Below are 15,262 nucleotides of genomic sequence, written 5' to 3'. Positions count from 1 at the left end.
AGCAAGTTTGCAGAGGACACAAAGGTTTGAGGTGTCGTTGACAGTATAGAGGGCTGTTGTAGGCTGCAGCGATACATTGACAGGATGCAGAGATGGGCTGAGAGGTGGCAGATGGAGTTCAACCTGCATAAATGCGAGGTGATGCATTTTGGAAGGTCGAATTTGAAAGCTGAGTACAGGATTAAGGATAGGATTCTTGGCAGTGTGGAGGAACAGAGGGATCTTGGTGTGCAGGTACATAAATCCCTTAAAATGGCCACCCAAGTGGACAGGGTTATTAAGAAAGCATATGGTGTTTTGGCTTTCATTAACAGGGGGATTGAGTTTAAGAGTCGTGAGATCTTGTTACAGCTCTATAAAACTTCGGTTAGACCGCACTTGAAATACTGCGTCCAGTTCTGGTCGCCCTATTATAAGAAAGATGTGGATGCTTTGGAGAAGATTCAGAGGAGGTTTACCAGGATGCTGCCTGGACTGGAGGGCTTATCTTATGAAGAGAGGTTGACTGAACTCAGACTTTTTTCATTGGAGAAAAGGGCGAGAAGAGGGGACCTAATTGAGGTATACAAGATAATGAGAGGCATAGATAGAGTCGATAGCCAGAGACTATTTTCCAGGGCAGAAATGACTAACATGAGGGGTCATAGTTTTAAGCTGGTTGGAGGAAAGTATAGAGGGGATGTCGGAGGCGGGTTCTTTACACAGAGAGTTGTGAGAACATGGAATGCGTTGCCAGCAGCAGTTGTGGAGACAGGGTCATTGGGGACATTTAAGAGACTCCTGGACATGCATATGGTCACAGAAATTTGAGGGTGCATACATGAGGATCAGTGGTCAGCACAACATCGTGGGCTGAAGGGCCTGTTCTGTGCTGTACTGTTCTATGTTCTAAATTGAGGGTTTGGTTAATATAAAGAAGGAAGTATATGTCAAATATAGACAAGATAGATCGTGTGATTTCCTTATAGAGTATAAAGGCAGAACGAGGATACTTAAGAGGGAAGTCAGGAGGGCAAAAGGGGGACATGAGATAGTTTGGCAAAAGAATTAAAGAGAATCCAAAGGAGTTTTAAAAATACATTAAGGACAAAAAGGTAACTAGGGAAAGAATAGGGCCCCTCAAAGATCAGCAAGACAGCATTTGTGTGAAGATGCGGGAGATACTAAGCGAGTATTTTGCATCAGTGCTTACTGTGGAAAAGGATATGTAAGGTATAGAATGAAGGGAAATAGATGGTGATATCTGAAAAATGCCCATATTACAGAGGAGCAAGTATTGAATGTCTTGAAATGCAAAAAATTGGATTAATTCCAGGATCTGATCAGGTGTACCATAGAACTCTGGAAAGCTATGGAAGTGATTGTTGGGCCTCTTGCTGAGGTATTTGTATCATTGATAGTTACAGGTGAGGTGCCGGAAGACTGGAGGTTGGCAAATGTGCTGCCACTGTTTAAGGGAAATGGTAAGAACAAACCAGGGAACTATAGACCAGTGAGCAGTATGTCAGTGGTGGGCAAGTTGTTAGAGGGAATCCTGAGGGACAGGATGTATATGTATTTAGAAGGGGAAGGACTGATGAGGCAGAAACAATATGGCTTTGTGCGTGAGAAATCATGGCTCACAAACTTGATTGAGTTTTTTGAAGAGTAACAAAGAGGCTTGATGAGAGCAGAGCACTGTACATAATCTATATGGCTTCAGTAAGGCTTTCGACAAGGTTCCCCAAGAGAGACTGGTTAGTAAGGTTAGATCTCATGGAAGACAGGGAGAACTAGCCATTTGGTACAGAACTGGCTCGAAGGTAGAATACAGAGGGTGGTGGTGGAGGGTTATTTTGCAGACTGGAGGCCTGTGACCAGTGGAGTGCCACAAGGTTTGGTGTTGGGTCTGTTACTTTTTGTCATTTATATAAGTGATTTGGATGTGAGCTAAAGAGGTATAGTTATTAAGTTTGCAGATGACACAAAATTGGAGGTGTAGTGGACAGCGAAGAAGGTTATCCCATTGTATTGGATCTTGATCAGATGGGCCAATGAGCTGAGGAGTGGCAGATAGAATTTAATTGAGATAAATGCGAGGTGCTGCATTTTGGGAAAGGAAATCTTAGCAGGATATATACACTTAATGGTAAGGTCCTAGGGAGTGTTGCTGAACAAAGCGACCTTGGAGTGCAGGTTCATAGCTCCTTGAAAGTGGAGTTGCAGGTAGATAGGATAGTGAAGAAGGCATTTGGTATGCTTTAGTTAATTGGTCAGAGTAGTGAGTTCAGGATTTGAGAAGTCATGTTGCGGTTATACAGGACATTGGTTAGGCCACTTTTGGAATATTGTGTGCTGTTCAGGTCTCCTTCCTATTGGAAGGATATTGTGAAACTTGAATGGGTTCAGAAATGATTTACAAGAACGTTGCCAGGGTTAGAGGATTTGAGCTATAGGGAGAGGTTGAATAGACGAGGGCTGTTTTCCCTGGAGTGTTGGAGACTGAGGGGTGATCTTATAGAAATTTATAAAATCATGAGGGGCATGAATAGGATAAGTAGACAAGGTCTTTTCCCTGTGTGGGGGAGACCAGAACTAGAGGGCATAGGTTTAGGGTGAGAGGGAAAAGATATAAAAGAGACCTAACAGGCACCTTTTTCATGCAGAGGGTGGTACGTGTATGAAGTGGGCTACTAGAGGAAGTGGTGGAGGCTGGTACAATTGCAACATTTAAAAGGCATTTGGATGGGTATATGAATAGGAAGGGTTTCGAGGGATATGGGCCGGGTGCTAGCAGGTGGGTCTAGATTGGGTTGGGATATCTGGGTGGCATGGATAAATTGGACTGAAGGGTCTGTTTCCAAGCTGTATGTCTCAATGTATGTATGACTCAATGACGCTGGCCTGCTGCTAGTTCCGAGTCTTGGTCACCATGCTTAATAGCAATCAAGTCATATGCATCTATCTTGAATTTTGCCATCAACTCAACTATTTTGTTACAAATGCTGTGTATATTCAGATAAAGAGCTTTAAATTTTGATGTTTTCTTAAACATGTTTAGTCCCCCGGTTCTAATTTCTGTTGCATTCTTCTGCATATGTGTTTTACTCCTTCTTGTCACATTTTGATTAGCTTTCAGCACATCTGTTACCCTGGAGTTCTTCCCATTTATTTCTTTTTGACGTTTTTAAACATCCCTTCAATTGAATTGTCCCATCCACTAATTAGTATAAAGCCCCAACTGCACTCCAGTTATGATTTGCTACGACACTGTACTCACATAGTTCAAATGAAGCTCATCTCACAGACCAGCTCTCTTTCTACCCAGTACTGATCCCAGTGCCCTATGAATTGGAACACATTCCGCCCACGCTAATCTTTGAGCTACACAATGCTGCTCTAGTCTTATTTATCGTCCGCTAATTTGCATGTGGTTCAGGTAGTAATCCAAGGATTATGACCTTTGTGGTTCTGCTGTTTAATTTAGCTTTGAGCTGCTTGGAATAGCTCTTTTCCCTAGTCCTATGGGACTTCTGTGTACCACACCAACAGCACCCTTTCCTTCCCACTCCAAGTTGTTCTCCAGCCCAGAAAAGATGTCCTGAGCCTTGGCATCAGGTCGACAGCACAGCCTTCAGAATACTTTGTCGTTGTTGCAAAGAACAATATCCACTGCCTGAACTGTGCAATCTGCTATTACACTTCTCTTTCCTCCTCCAATTTGGATGTACTGTGAACCATGGTGCTTTGGTCAGTTTGTTCCTCCTCCCTTCAGAATATGCCCTCGTTCACGGTGGGAGCAAGAACCTTGCACCTATTGGATAAGGCTCCTCCAAAGCTGAATTCTGAATCCCCATATCCACCTCACACATTGTCACACCTACTATTCCTGTTCCAAATTTGGAATAATTATTAAAAGAGGTCTGACTGCTTCCTGTTATGGACCAGACCAAACCCCCCTCAAGATGTATTAAGGTAGTCTGGACTCAAACATTTTTTATTTTAAAGGTAAGTGTAAAGTGTTGTGTTCCAAATGCAATTTGATTTGTCAAATTATTCAATTTCACGCAATACACACTTTGTATTTAACCGTAGTGTAAAAATAGACAAAATAAAATAAAAAGAATTGGCTTAACTGTAACTCTATCGAAATATAGAAAATAGAATAGTAGAGCACATACAGGCCATTCAGCCCTCGATGTTGTGCTGACCTTTTATGCTACTCCGTGATCAGACTAACCTATATACCCTTTGTTATATTGTCTTCCATGTGCATATCCAAGGATCGCTTAAATGTCCCTAATGTATCTGACAAAATGCTTAACAAAATAATAGATATATTAACTGCTACTAATTAACTGTTCCAATATCGTAACATCCCATATACACAGCCTTGGCAAAGGCAAATTCAGTAAAATACATTGACTCACATGCAATTCTAGCAGCAGGAAGGGAACCCTGGCTTTTAGCTGTAACAGAGAGAGGAATAAGAACTTCCATACCCAGTTTCAATACCCCAACAACTACAGAAACTAAAGCCGTAAAAGTCCTGGTTCTTTGGGAGCTTGACCCCACCCATTCAGGTTTCTTCTATTGTTCCAATTTTTAAAAAGCCCCAAGGCCTCACAAGCTGTTTATTCTATTGGCTTTGAGCAGACTGCTTGACACCTCTGTCTCATCCTTTCTTCATAAAATGAATAAAACCAGAATAATACAAATCCCTTCAAGCCATCATCTCATCACACTCCTGAAATGGTGTCCTCTCGTGTGTCTCAGTGTCCACAGCTCAGACTCAACTCATGAGCTCTGAGCCAAAGTCACTCATGCAGCCAAAACTCACTGCAGGTGTGGTCACTGTGGATGGCTCCAGTTTCCACCAGCTCCACATATCATGGTAAGGTATGTTTTCAATGTTCAATGCAGAGGTTTCCCACCTCTGTATGCTACAGTCATGAACTATAGCTGAATCTTCTCCCCCGCCCCCAGCTAAATTTACTCTTCTCTCCCCTCCCTCTCCCACCTTCTGCCCAAGTATTGATTCATAAAATGGTTGATAAAGAAGTTCCTAGTGCATTACCCTAACACCCCGACTAAATCTCAGCATCAAACATCTAGTGCTAAAAAGTGTCAATTTTCTGTTGAGGGAATTTGAGTAAAATCCAAGGGCTTTTTTCTCAAAAGGTAAATCAAGGTAGAAGGTAAGAGTAGCCTACTTGGGGAAAAAAAGAGCTTTCCACCCAAGGACAGGAAATACAGGGAAAAATAACATGAACCAAAGTTAGGGAGGAACTCGGAAAGCATCCCCTTGAATGAGGGGGCGGCATGGTGGCTCAGTGGTTAGCACTGCAGCCTCACAGGGCCAGGGACCCGGGTTCAATCCCAGCCTTGAACGACTGTCTGTATGGAGTTTGCACATACTCCCTGTGTCTGCGTGGGTTTCCTCCGGATGTTCCGGCTTCCTGCCACAGTCCAAAGATGTGCAGATCAAGTGGATTGGCTGTGCTAAATTGCCCATAGTGTTAGGTGCATTAGTCAGTGGGAAATGGGTGTGTTACTCTTCAGAGGGTCGGTGTGGACCTGTTGGGCCAAAGGGCCATTCCCACAGTGTAGGGAATCTAATCTTTAAACAAATCTGCAATGTTCTCCTTCAAAGGAAAGTGGAATGTTAGTGATAGATATACTCACCCAACAAAAAGGTTATGGAGCAAAAGCAAATAATCCAAGTAGAGTTGGAAATACATATCAACCATGATGTATCTGACTGACACACAACCTTAAGGAATGTTTCTGATCCTATTCTACTGCTCTGGGATTGACTTCTCCTAACCAAACTTTCAACACTTTTCCTTGCATCTGAATAATCTTAGAAAATTTAAACTTCTTTCAACCTTGCAGGACCTGTCCGTATACCAACCGAAAACATCACAGTCAATAATAGCGGCATGATAAACACATTGATCATCTCCTGGGCTGCTCCTCCTGGCAACGTGGAGAACTTTTTTGTATTTGTTCAAGATATAAAAGATTTGTCACTACAAGTCAGAAGCACGGATACCACATTGCCACTAACATTCACCAATCTTCGTCCTGGACGAGAGTACAATGTCACTGTGATAACTAACAGTGGGCCTTTCAATGAAACCTCTGACTATGTGCAAGTTGCAACAGGTATGTGCAATGCAAGAAAATCCATTTCGATTAGCTGCATGCAAATGGAGTGTGGGAAGGCTTAAATTTATATTATTTTTAAAAATTAACAGTTTATTAAGCATCCCCACCATTGAATCTGATTCACTGCTGTAAGCATATCTATAACATCTAACTACTGCTGATTGTTTCTATGGCTCGGGTACAAAACAATTGGGATGTCAACCAAAAAGCGAGGCAAGCTTGCCTGCCCTAGAATTCACAGCCAAAGAAAACGTTTTGAAGTTTTAGTGTCGAGAGTGTGGTGCTGGAAAAGCCCAGCAGGATAGGCAGCATCCGAGAAGCAGGAGAATCGACACTTCGAGCATAAGCCTAAAGAAGGGCTATTTCCCAAAATGTCGACTCTCCTCCTCCTCCTCAGATGCTGCCTAACCTGCTGTGCTTTTCCAGCGCTACACTCTTGACTCTAATCTCCAGCATCTGCAGTCCTGACTTTCTCCATTTTGAAGTTTTAGTTTATTATAATTAGGGAAACACAAAATAATCAATATCATGGTATCACCAGCATTGACTAGTTGGCAGTGAAGCTTTTCAATGCCTATTTTGATAATTTTACAGTTCTATTATCCTGAATTTGATGATCATTTGCATATCAACCCTGCCCCAAACTGCAGTTTGACAAATTAATCAATTGCAATGGTTGAATCATAAGGTGTTGATTACTTATTGAACAGGTTTTGTTTTGCATTACATTGGAGATAGTGGGTGATTTAAGATTGATAAACCTAATTTCACATGAATTTAAATCAGAAGAAGAAGCCTATCTCCCCAGATCTAGAAAGGACTTTAACTTGTATACCAAGGGTGATGGTATTAGCCATGCAGGCCCTCAACTGAAGGCTCAATTAATGTCTCTCACATCTCCTAGCATTGCATTCCCCCTCCCCTATAACCCACCATACTCATGTCCTATTACTATAAGACTACACTCTCCATTTATTACCAAATTTGGTGATGGTTTGGTCCTCTAATACCAGTCCTAAGTATTGATCACACCGAGTGATTATTCAAATTAATAGAACTACTTCTGTGTTGAGGAACATTAAGCTGAGGAGTATCTCAAATCCCTTTAGAAATCAGTATACATTGGTTCATTGGAATAATGCTTTTATACTTGTCCCCATTCAGTTCCCAGTGTTCCAGGGACTTTAAATGTGACCAACTTTGGTACGACTTTCATCTCATTAAACTGGGGATTACCTGAAGACATGGATGATGGAAGCTTTGCCTTCAATGTCACCTACAACAACGGTTCTGTCACTGATTCTATCAAGGAAAACACAACGTCCACTAACATTACAAACCTTACTTCGGGAACTAATTATACCATCTCTGTGGCCACAGTTGGACCTGGACAATTCAAAAGTGACTTTGTGTCAACAACTCACTTCACCAGTAAGTGTAACAAGGCATGTGATAATTGGTTGGGTTTTCAATTATCCATGGGGGCATGACACGTATGGGCATGCTTTGACAAAAACATTGAGATCGTCTGGCAAACTACTGACCTTTCCAGAATATATCAGAATTTTCAAAAGGAGGGATTGGGGGTGGAGTCAAAAGGCCACATGCTTTTAATTCAACGTTTACATAAAGATTTGTAGCTCGGGTACCGGTTGCCATGGTTGTGATTCCCTGATGTCAAATTTGTGGTCCTTGTCATCGGTGGCTCTTAGGGACAGCCGGTCATGGTGTTTAGTAGGTAGTTGTGTTCATAGATCTGACAGCCATGTTCAGACAACTCACCAGAACAAAAGACCCTATACCCATTATGTGCAATAGTAACATAATTTACAAGATTCCATGCAAAGACACTATATAGAACAAGCAGGCAGACATCCACATCCACATATACCTTTTAATTAATGGGCTGTTAGTGGCATGGACATGAGATGATCTGTCAAAGCACAGAACAGAACAAGGCGAGTCTTATGATGTACTGGTAGTGTCCTCAGCTCTGGGTCAGAAGATCCATGATAGAGTCTCACCTCAGGTTAAAATGACCATGGAGTATGTACAAGCACCATTGATGTGATTATAATGTAACCATGAAGCTACTGATTATTTGAAGACCTAACTGGAATAAAATCTTCCAGTCTTCTTTGATCATACCTGTAAGTGACCCCTTTAAACTAGCTTTATAGGTCACTCACTCGTATCAAATTGCAAGGAGGCAACTGACCAGCAATAGCAACTAGGAATGAGCAATAAATGCCAACCATAACAGCAAAATCCACTTTTCAAATCTACTTCTACTAGCTCTGTCAGTTTGGTTTTCTTGTTTTGTGGATTAAATTGAGAGGTGTCCATTGTAAGTGGATTTGTCCAAACCACAAATAATTGTTTCATGATTCTGGTGTAACTTTGTCATATTGGAAATAATACGTTTCAAGGAATGTTTGGTCTTGCTGTAGTTTCTAACAGATGGACTTGCTAATTTGTTGTCATGATTCCTTTTTATTTATATAAATTGATTTTTGGTTGGCAGCGATCATTGATGGGGGCAGAAGTCCAGGACACTAACACATTGTGTTCAGACTGACGGCACTGGGATAGATCTGTGATTTCCCCCCAACAGCTTTACCTCTCGGTTATCTGAAGGTTGCAGTGAACAAAATGGAGGTTCTATTTTGTAGTAATTATTCTGTCTGAGAGAGCCACTTATTGGGATTCTGGTATCCCTGTAAAGCAACACAGAATGTTGAAAGATCATTGGATGCGAATTGGCTCCACTCTTGTTAAACGTATTTGTTTAAATTATTCCCTCAACAGAACCAAATCCTGTAAATGACCCACAAATAGTACAGATTGAGACAACCAGCATAATCCTGAGTTGGACAAGACCTGAGCAGTATAAAGCTGAATATCGGTACAGGATACTGACAGATGGAAACCCACCACCCATGCTTGGTAATGGAAGTAAAACTGTAAGAAGTGAAAATGGTACTGTGATGGGACTGACACCTGGAACCAACTACACATTTTCCATTATCACTCTGGCAAAGGATGGCACTGAAGCAGACCCAGTTGTCCTAGCCAATTATACAGGTAAAAGCTCGGGAGTGTGGGAAATAAATTAGCTGCATGAAATGACTGATTTTTTTTAAACCTGCGTTCATTCTCTGGTCACATTCATGGTAATGGTCTTGCTCTTAAGCCACATGCCAACAGGATCCCAGGGTCAATGCTGAATGTGGGATAAATTAGGTGGTTTCAGTCAGGACACTGAATGGAAGTGTTTCAATCACAATGCAGTGGGAAAGAGTAACCGGAAACCAATTTTGCTTTTAACTGCTTTGCAGTGGCCTCTGCTGGAAACTGTGTGAATAGCAGGTAAAGATAGATAGTCAACACTTACACTGTCAATGTTGTCTAAATGGGAACACTAATGGTAATCAGACCGTGAAGTTGCATTTAGAGCCATGTCCCTGTATGAATTACTGGCATTCAAACAAGGGCTGGATTTGGTCTTTACTGATGGTTTTAAGAGAAAGGGTGTGAGTTGGCCTCCACAACTATTCAATATTGGTGTGTCCTCCTGTGAAGCACTTAACTGCAGTGTAATGTATGGAGAGAAATACAAAGTTCAGAAATAGTGAAGAGTTTGATCTACGGTCCAGATAATATTCCTTGTCACATAATTGGCATTGCTGTGGAACTGGATCACTGCAGTTTTCAATCACAAGTCCTTGTCTTTGCACGTTGTCATAGACCTTTGAGATTAGAAAGGGGTGCAATACGTGGGAGCTGCAGATGATGATATCGCAGAATGCTAAGAGTTTGAATCCGGTTAGGCACTTAGGGAAATGATTGTCTTGCACATTACCAAGTGCCCAAAAGGGAAGAAGGATAACTGGTTGTGATAATTACTTGTTTCACTTTGTGTACTACAAATGTCAGTCAGCACTTTTAAGTTGGAAGTCTGTTGTCATCTGGAGAGACCTGAAATGAAGAGAACAAATGACTCCAATGTACATTGAGCCACGGACATTAATGATTACTGTAAACCTTTTTTGTGAAATATGATTATAATTGAAATTCTTTCCCTCAGAATGGTGAAAAAAATCATTTTGAATAAACTGAGCATGTTGGAAAACTGAAATTGCATATTAGACCGCACCTCATGTGTTCCACATATGGTAAAGCTCTAAATCTCAGTTATCACTGCTTGAACTGTAATATAGCATCTTATTGTGCATGTGACCACCAGACATAACTGACCCTAATAAGGCAATCTCACAGAATGATAGACTGTTAAGGAAAATGGGGATACTAGCTCATTGGAGGGTACTGGAACGTTGTATTATTGAGATGGGCAAGAAGGAATTAGACTGTATTTAAACTTTGCTGCGAGGTCTAGTAGTAGTGACCCTACCTCTGGGCCAGAAGGCCTGGGTTCATGTCCCACCTGTGCAGAGCTCTATCATAAATTGTCAAAGCAGGTTGATTAGCAGTCTATCAAAACTAACCTTGGTCTTCCAGTCAGCAGCGACGTTGGGCACACTCCCTGCTTTTAAAGGTTTTCCTGACCTGATTCTACCTTCCATTTCTTCCAGGATCTTGTGGTCTTGGCTGATGGAGGAATACATAGCTCTCACCTGAATCCAGCCAGCAAAGTTGGGGGAAGGGAAGGACCAGTCCCTTCTTTTAGGGCACAAGCTTCTGTTTTTAATAAGATTTTAAATGTTCCATTGTTTTACTGAGTGAGTGAGTCTTTGGGTCTGGAGGGTGATTGGGGATGAGTGGGAAGTAGTCTACTCAGGTGAGGCAAGGTGGGTTAGAATTGTTGAACCATAGAATCTCTACAGTGCAGAAAGAGTCTATTTGGCCCATCAAGTCTGCACTAACCCTCTGAAGAGCATCCCACCCAACCCAGCCCCTGCCTTTCCCATGGCTAATCCACCCAACCTGCATATCCCTGGACACGCTGGGGCAATTTAGCATGGTCAATCCACCTAACCTGCATATCTTTAGGGTTAGTGGGCTGATCAGGAGTTAAATGTTTGGCCTTGGAGTAGTCGAGTGGAAGATAGTCAGGTTTAGTTGATTGTTAGGGGAAGTGATAGAGAACGTCAGTTGTGGAGTTAGTCAGCTGTTAGACTATGTTTTTGTTTTAAAACCATCCAACATTTTTTAAAGTTGTTTTTATCTGACTCAAGTCCAGAACCCTGAGTTCAAGGTCTGAGATATTCCCAGAGAGTCCAATGCAGCAGGAAACTTGTTCAGCTGCAGTTTAAACTAGACAAGTAATTCCCACCTATGTTGAGATGTCTGAACTCCACCAGGGTCTTGGTATGCATATCCTGGGATATATCTGAGGTTTCAGCTGCTGGTGGCCAGTTGTAGACTTTGGAGCGATACATTTATAAAATCTCATTTTGTGAATAAATTTCAAATTGAGTAATAATTGACTTGTGGTCTTGTCCTACATGTGGCTATAAGCAATGTTAAGAAAGGACAAAAAATATGTTTTTGACAAAATTTTGGTTTAGTGATAATTCTCTTTTAAATTTTGTCTTCATAAACTGTGAGACCAAATTTGTCACAATACAGGATTAAAGCCTTGTCTGTAGTAGGCTCAGAAAGAAATAATTCACCCTTATTCCTCCAAATTATATACAGGTGGTTAGTTAATTAAACTCTGAGAAGTCCCAAGAGCATGCTTCGGAAATATCAAAGAGCATTGTTTATTTGGTTCTGAGAGTATATTTGATCATTTCTGAGATACGGATGGTTGGATTAATATTGACTTCTGTAGTGTTGAGAAATTTGTCAGATTAAAAATTAAAAGTGACTTAAAAAGGGTGACAAAGTACATGGTTACAATTCTGTTTTTGGTTTACAGCTCCAGTCGTTGGAAGGATTTCTGCTGTCAATATGGAACAATGCTCTGTCTGTTTCATTTTTTTCTCTTTATTAAATATATTTGGTTTAAGAGTTTAAAATGTAAAATGAAGTAAAAAGTTTAATACTCTTGTTACTAGAGAATAAAGAGCATACAATAAAGGTACAGGTGACTGTCTATGCCACAATGGTCAGACTGATGCTAATCTAAAAAACGGATTTGTAAATCATACAGGGCAGCTCACACCTTCTATGCATTATCTGAGCCGACATGACACCAATTGTTAAAGTTCACCTGAGAATGTAACTTTTTTTAAAAAGTTTGCAATTTACATAAGAATTGAAACCAACATAGTCATTCCAAAGATGAGAGACTTAACAAACAATCCAGGTTTTTTTCAGTATATAATTTCAGTTACATCACACTGTAAACTTTTTGCTATAAATTCTGTGCTTTACAATCTTATACTCCACAACCACCTGATGAAGGAGCAGTGCTCTGAAAGCTAGTGCTTCCAAATAAGCCTATTGGACTATAACCTGGTGTTGTGTGATTTTTAAAAATAAACTTGGGATGTACAATGCACATAAAGGTTGAAAATCCCCAAATCTTTTTTTTTCTGTTCTCCTCCTGGCATGATAGTGGGACCTTACTTGGATCTCCAAGGTATGAGCAGTTGAATTTTCTGATAGAAAGCAGCCAAGAAGTTAAAGGTAGGAAATATCAAATGAGACCCAATATATCAGGGGATGAATTGATGTAAGACAGTTCTTTTCTATATGCAGAACCTCGAAGTGCTTTTGGTGAGATGAAGCCAAATTGTCCATGACATTATCATACATCTCTCACTGTGAGACTCTAATGCTGCTTTATTTCCCAACAGAACCTCTGAAAATACCAGTAGGAAATATCACTCTGAGCCATGAGGACACGACTGATTCACTGACCATTTCCTGGATCCGTCCACCCGGAGGTGTTGACAGCTTCATTGTTGACATTGAAGATTGTGCAAATCCAGCAGAATTCAGAAATACCACCACAGTGTCATCATCAACAAATAGTATAGTGTTCAACAACCTACGCCCTGGAAGATTGTATTGTGTAAACTTGGCAACAATAACTGGGCCCCATCGCATAACTTCAGATTCTGTAAAAGAAGCCACAAGTAAGGATAAAGCATATTTGATTGTCCTTTAATAATAATGTTTTCTATCCAAATTGATAAGGAACTGGATTGTTCTGACTTTGTTTCCTCACATCTTAACTATTTTATTTATCACCATATACAGTCTTGTGCAACTTTTTAAAATTTCTCTGCTACATTAACAAAATTAGATTGTCCAGCCTTAATAGTCACCTCTTGGACATTAAACAGAACCTCTGCTTTCTTAAACAATAATCCAACAAGTTCCCTCCCATTTGGCTGAGCAGTCCTTCATTCAGAATGACTACTTTAACTATATTCTCTTCAATCACAAATACGTATGACTGTGGGATCAGAAGGTGTCTCAGATTTCCTTACCTTTTAAAAGATGTGAAGGATATTTCATCTTCCAACGTGATGAAGACTCCCTCCTGGATACCATCCTCTATAATCTTGTTAAATGTTTAGCTGCTGCTTCCTCCAACTGTCCTAACATTGGTCCTTTATTGTGCAAGTGGGACTGATACAATATCTTTCCATTCACTGTTTGTTACTCTATTACTTAAGCCCCTAAACAGTTGTGATGTGAAACCATATTTCGTACACATGATGCATAGTCCCTCCATACTTTGGAGACCAGGTACAGTTTGGATGACTTCTTCACCAAACTACGTTCATTGCTGTAATCATGGCTTCCCCATAGTTGACCATATTATCTCCTCTTCCTTTTCCCATTATTTAAACTCTTTTTTAAGCTCAGTGAATCTGATGCAGGATTATTATTTTACACTGGTCTTGATGATTTCAAACTTTGGTTAGTCTTTCTTTCTCATCTGAGCTTGTACATTAGAAGCACAGTTTCCACCTCAATAGTGCCACCTTTAGTGGCATTATAGAAAGTAAGTGCCCATATGGTGGAGTGCGTTGCACAGTCAGCTACTTCCACAATGATCCAGGCATGCCTGAGGAAGGATCAGTATTCTGACATTTCCCTGTAGCTGCTGTGGTACCAGATTTACCTCATTTGGACCAGGCAGGGCCAGACAATGGCTCCACAAAGAATAAGTGCTGAACTGCAAGATGAGCCTTTCTGTATTGATATTTAAAGTCCCAGACAGGCAAAGCAAAATAGAAGGCAGGGATTTTTTTAGAATTATTTTTGCTTAGGTTGGGTTTGTGGATACTGTATGCACATTGCTTTCGAGAGCTGGTGCTTAACAGTCCAGGACAGTGTCTAAAGAGGAATACATGTCTGGAGCCTGACTGCTGTGATTATAGCACCTCTTAATCTGTGTCACAATCAGGAACTCATCCAGGAAATGCAAAGAGGGCAAATTCTACATGGAGGGGAGAGGAGCAATAGTTGGAGAAGAAAGCATCCCAGACTTGCTTTTAACAAAGCAGGCTATGAGAAAGTTGAATATCTGGATGTGAGGGCAGGGAAGGAGGGCTGGTGAACATACTTGGAAGACTACAAGGTGAATCGGATGAGAATATCTCATTTGCCAGTTTTACCAGTTTACTGTTCTGAGCTTTATTTCCACAAACCAACATGGACCAACCATTGTATCGATCCGAGATGCCCCATCACACCATCCCCTTGGCCACTGTTCTACAAACAAATACAAATACCGGCAAGTGCCTTCAGCTTTCCCATAATGTCTTTATCCAACTACACATCTCTTTATACAAGTAAGGAAGAGTTTCTCAGTCTTATCCAATCCCTTCGTGCCAGGTCTGTGAAACCAGAAGAGGAGGGTTTGGGTGATGTCGGAGAGCAGGTCACACCCACTGGAGCTTTCACTTCACATCAGAGTGCAGGCGCATGATTCTAAGCATCATCTCAAGGAGACTTAGGTTGGAGTTGTGCCAGCCCCCTGTGCCCACTGATAATTTCTCTGTTTCACCCAACTATTACATATGACCTTGTCCTACAAAAATAAAAGGCATGATATCAGTGCTGCTGTTACACTTCTGTATTCTGTATGATGGGAGGTGTGTGGGGACAGTGTAAGTTAAATGTGAAATTGGAATAATTAGAAAGTGCGTGAGGAGGATCAGAAACATGGGACTGGATGACGTGAGAA

The 15,262-nt window shown here is 41.0% G+C and overlaps 1 protein-coding gene across 9 annotated transcripts in view; it reads left to right on the top strand.

Annotated features, from left to right (window-relative positions):
• Positions 1–15,262, top strand: part of LOC122558100 (receptor-type tyrosine-protein phosphatase eta-like) — a 216,173-nt gene that overhangs the window by 132,546 nt on the left and 68,365 nt on the right. For all 9 annotated transcript variants that reach the window (XM_087996696.1, XM_087996695.1, XM_087996699.1 and 6 more), the window contains 4 exons: positions 5,875–6,147; positions 7,315–7,581; positions 8,959–9,234; positions 12,915–13,196. In XM_087996696.1, the coding sequence (XP_087852822.1) occupies positions 5,875–6,147; positions 7,315–7,581; positions 8,959–9,234; positions 12,915–13,196 (1,098 nt within the window). The remainder of the gene's footprint in view (positions 1–5,874; positions 6,148–7,314; positions 7,582–8,958; positions 9,235–12,914; positions 13,197–15,262) is intronic.

The sequence above is a fragment of the Chiloscyllium plagiosum genome, unplaced genomic scaffold, assembly GCF_037043375.1.
Source record: "Chiloscyllium plagiosum isolate Xiang-an unplaced genomic scaffold, Cpla_swu_hap1 HiC_scaffold_18, whole genome shotgun sequence".
NCBI lineage: Eukaryota > Metazoa > Chordata > Chondrichthyes > Orectolobiformes > Hemiscylliidae > Chiloscyllium > Chiloscyllium plagiosum.
Note: the sequence above shows the minus strand (reverse complement) of the source record. Positions and strands in the feature narration are given on the sequence as shown.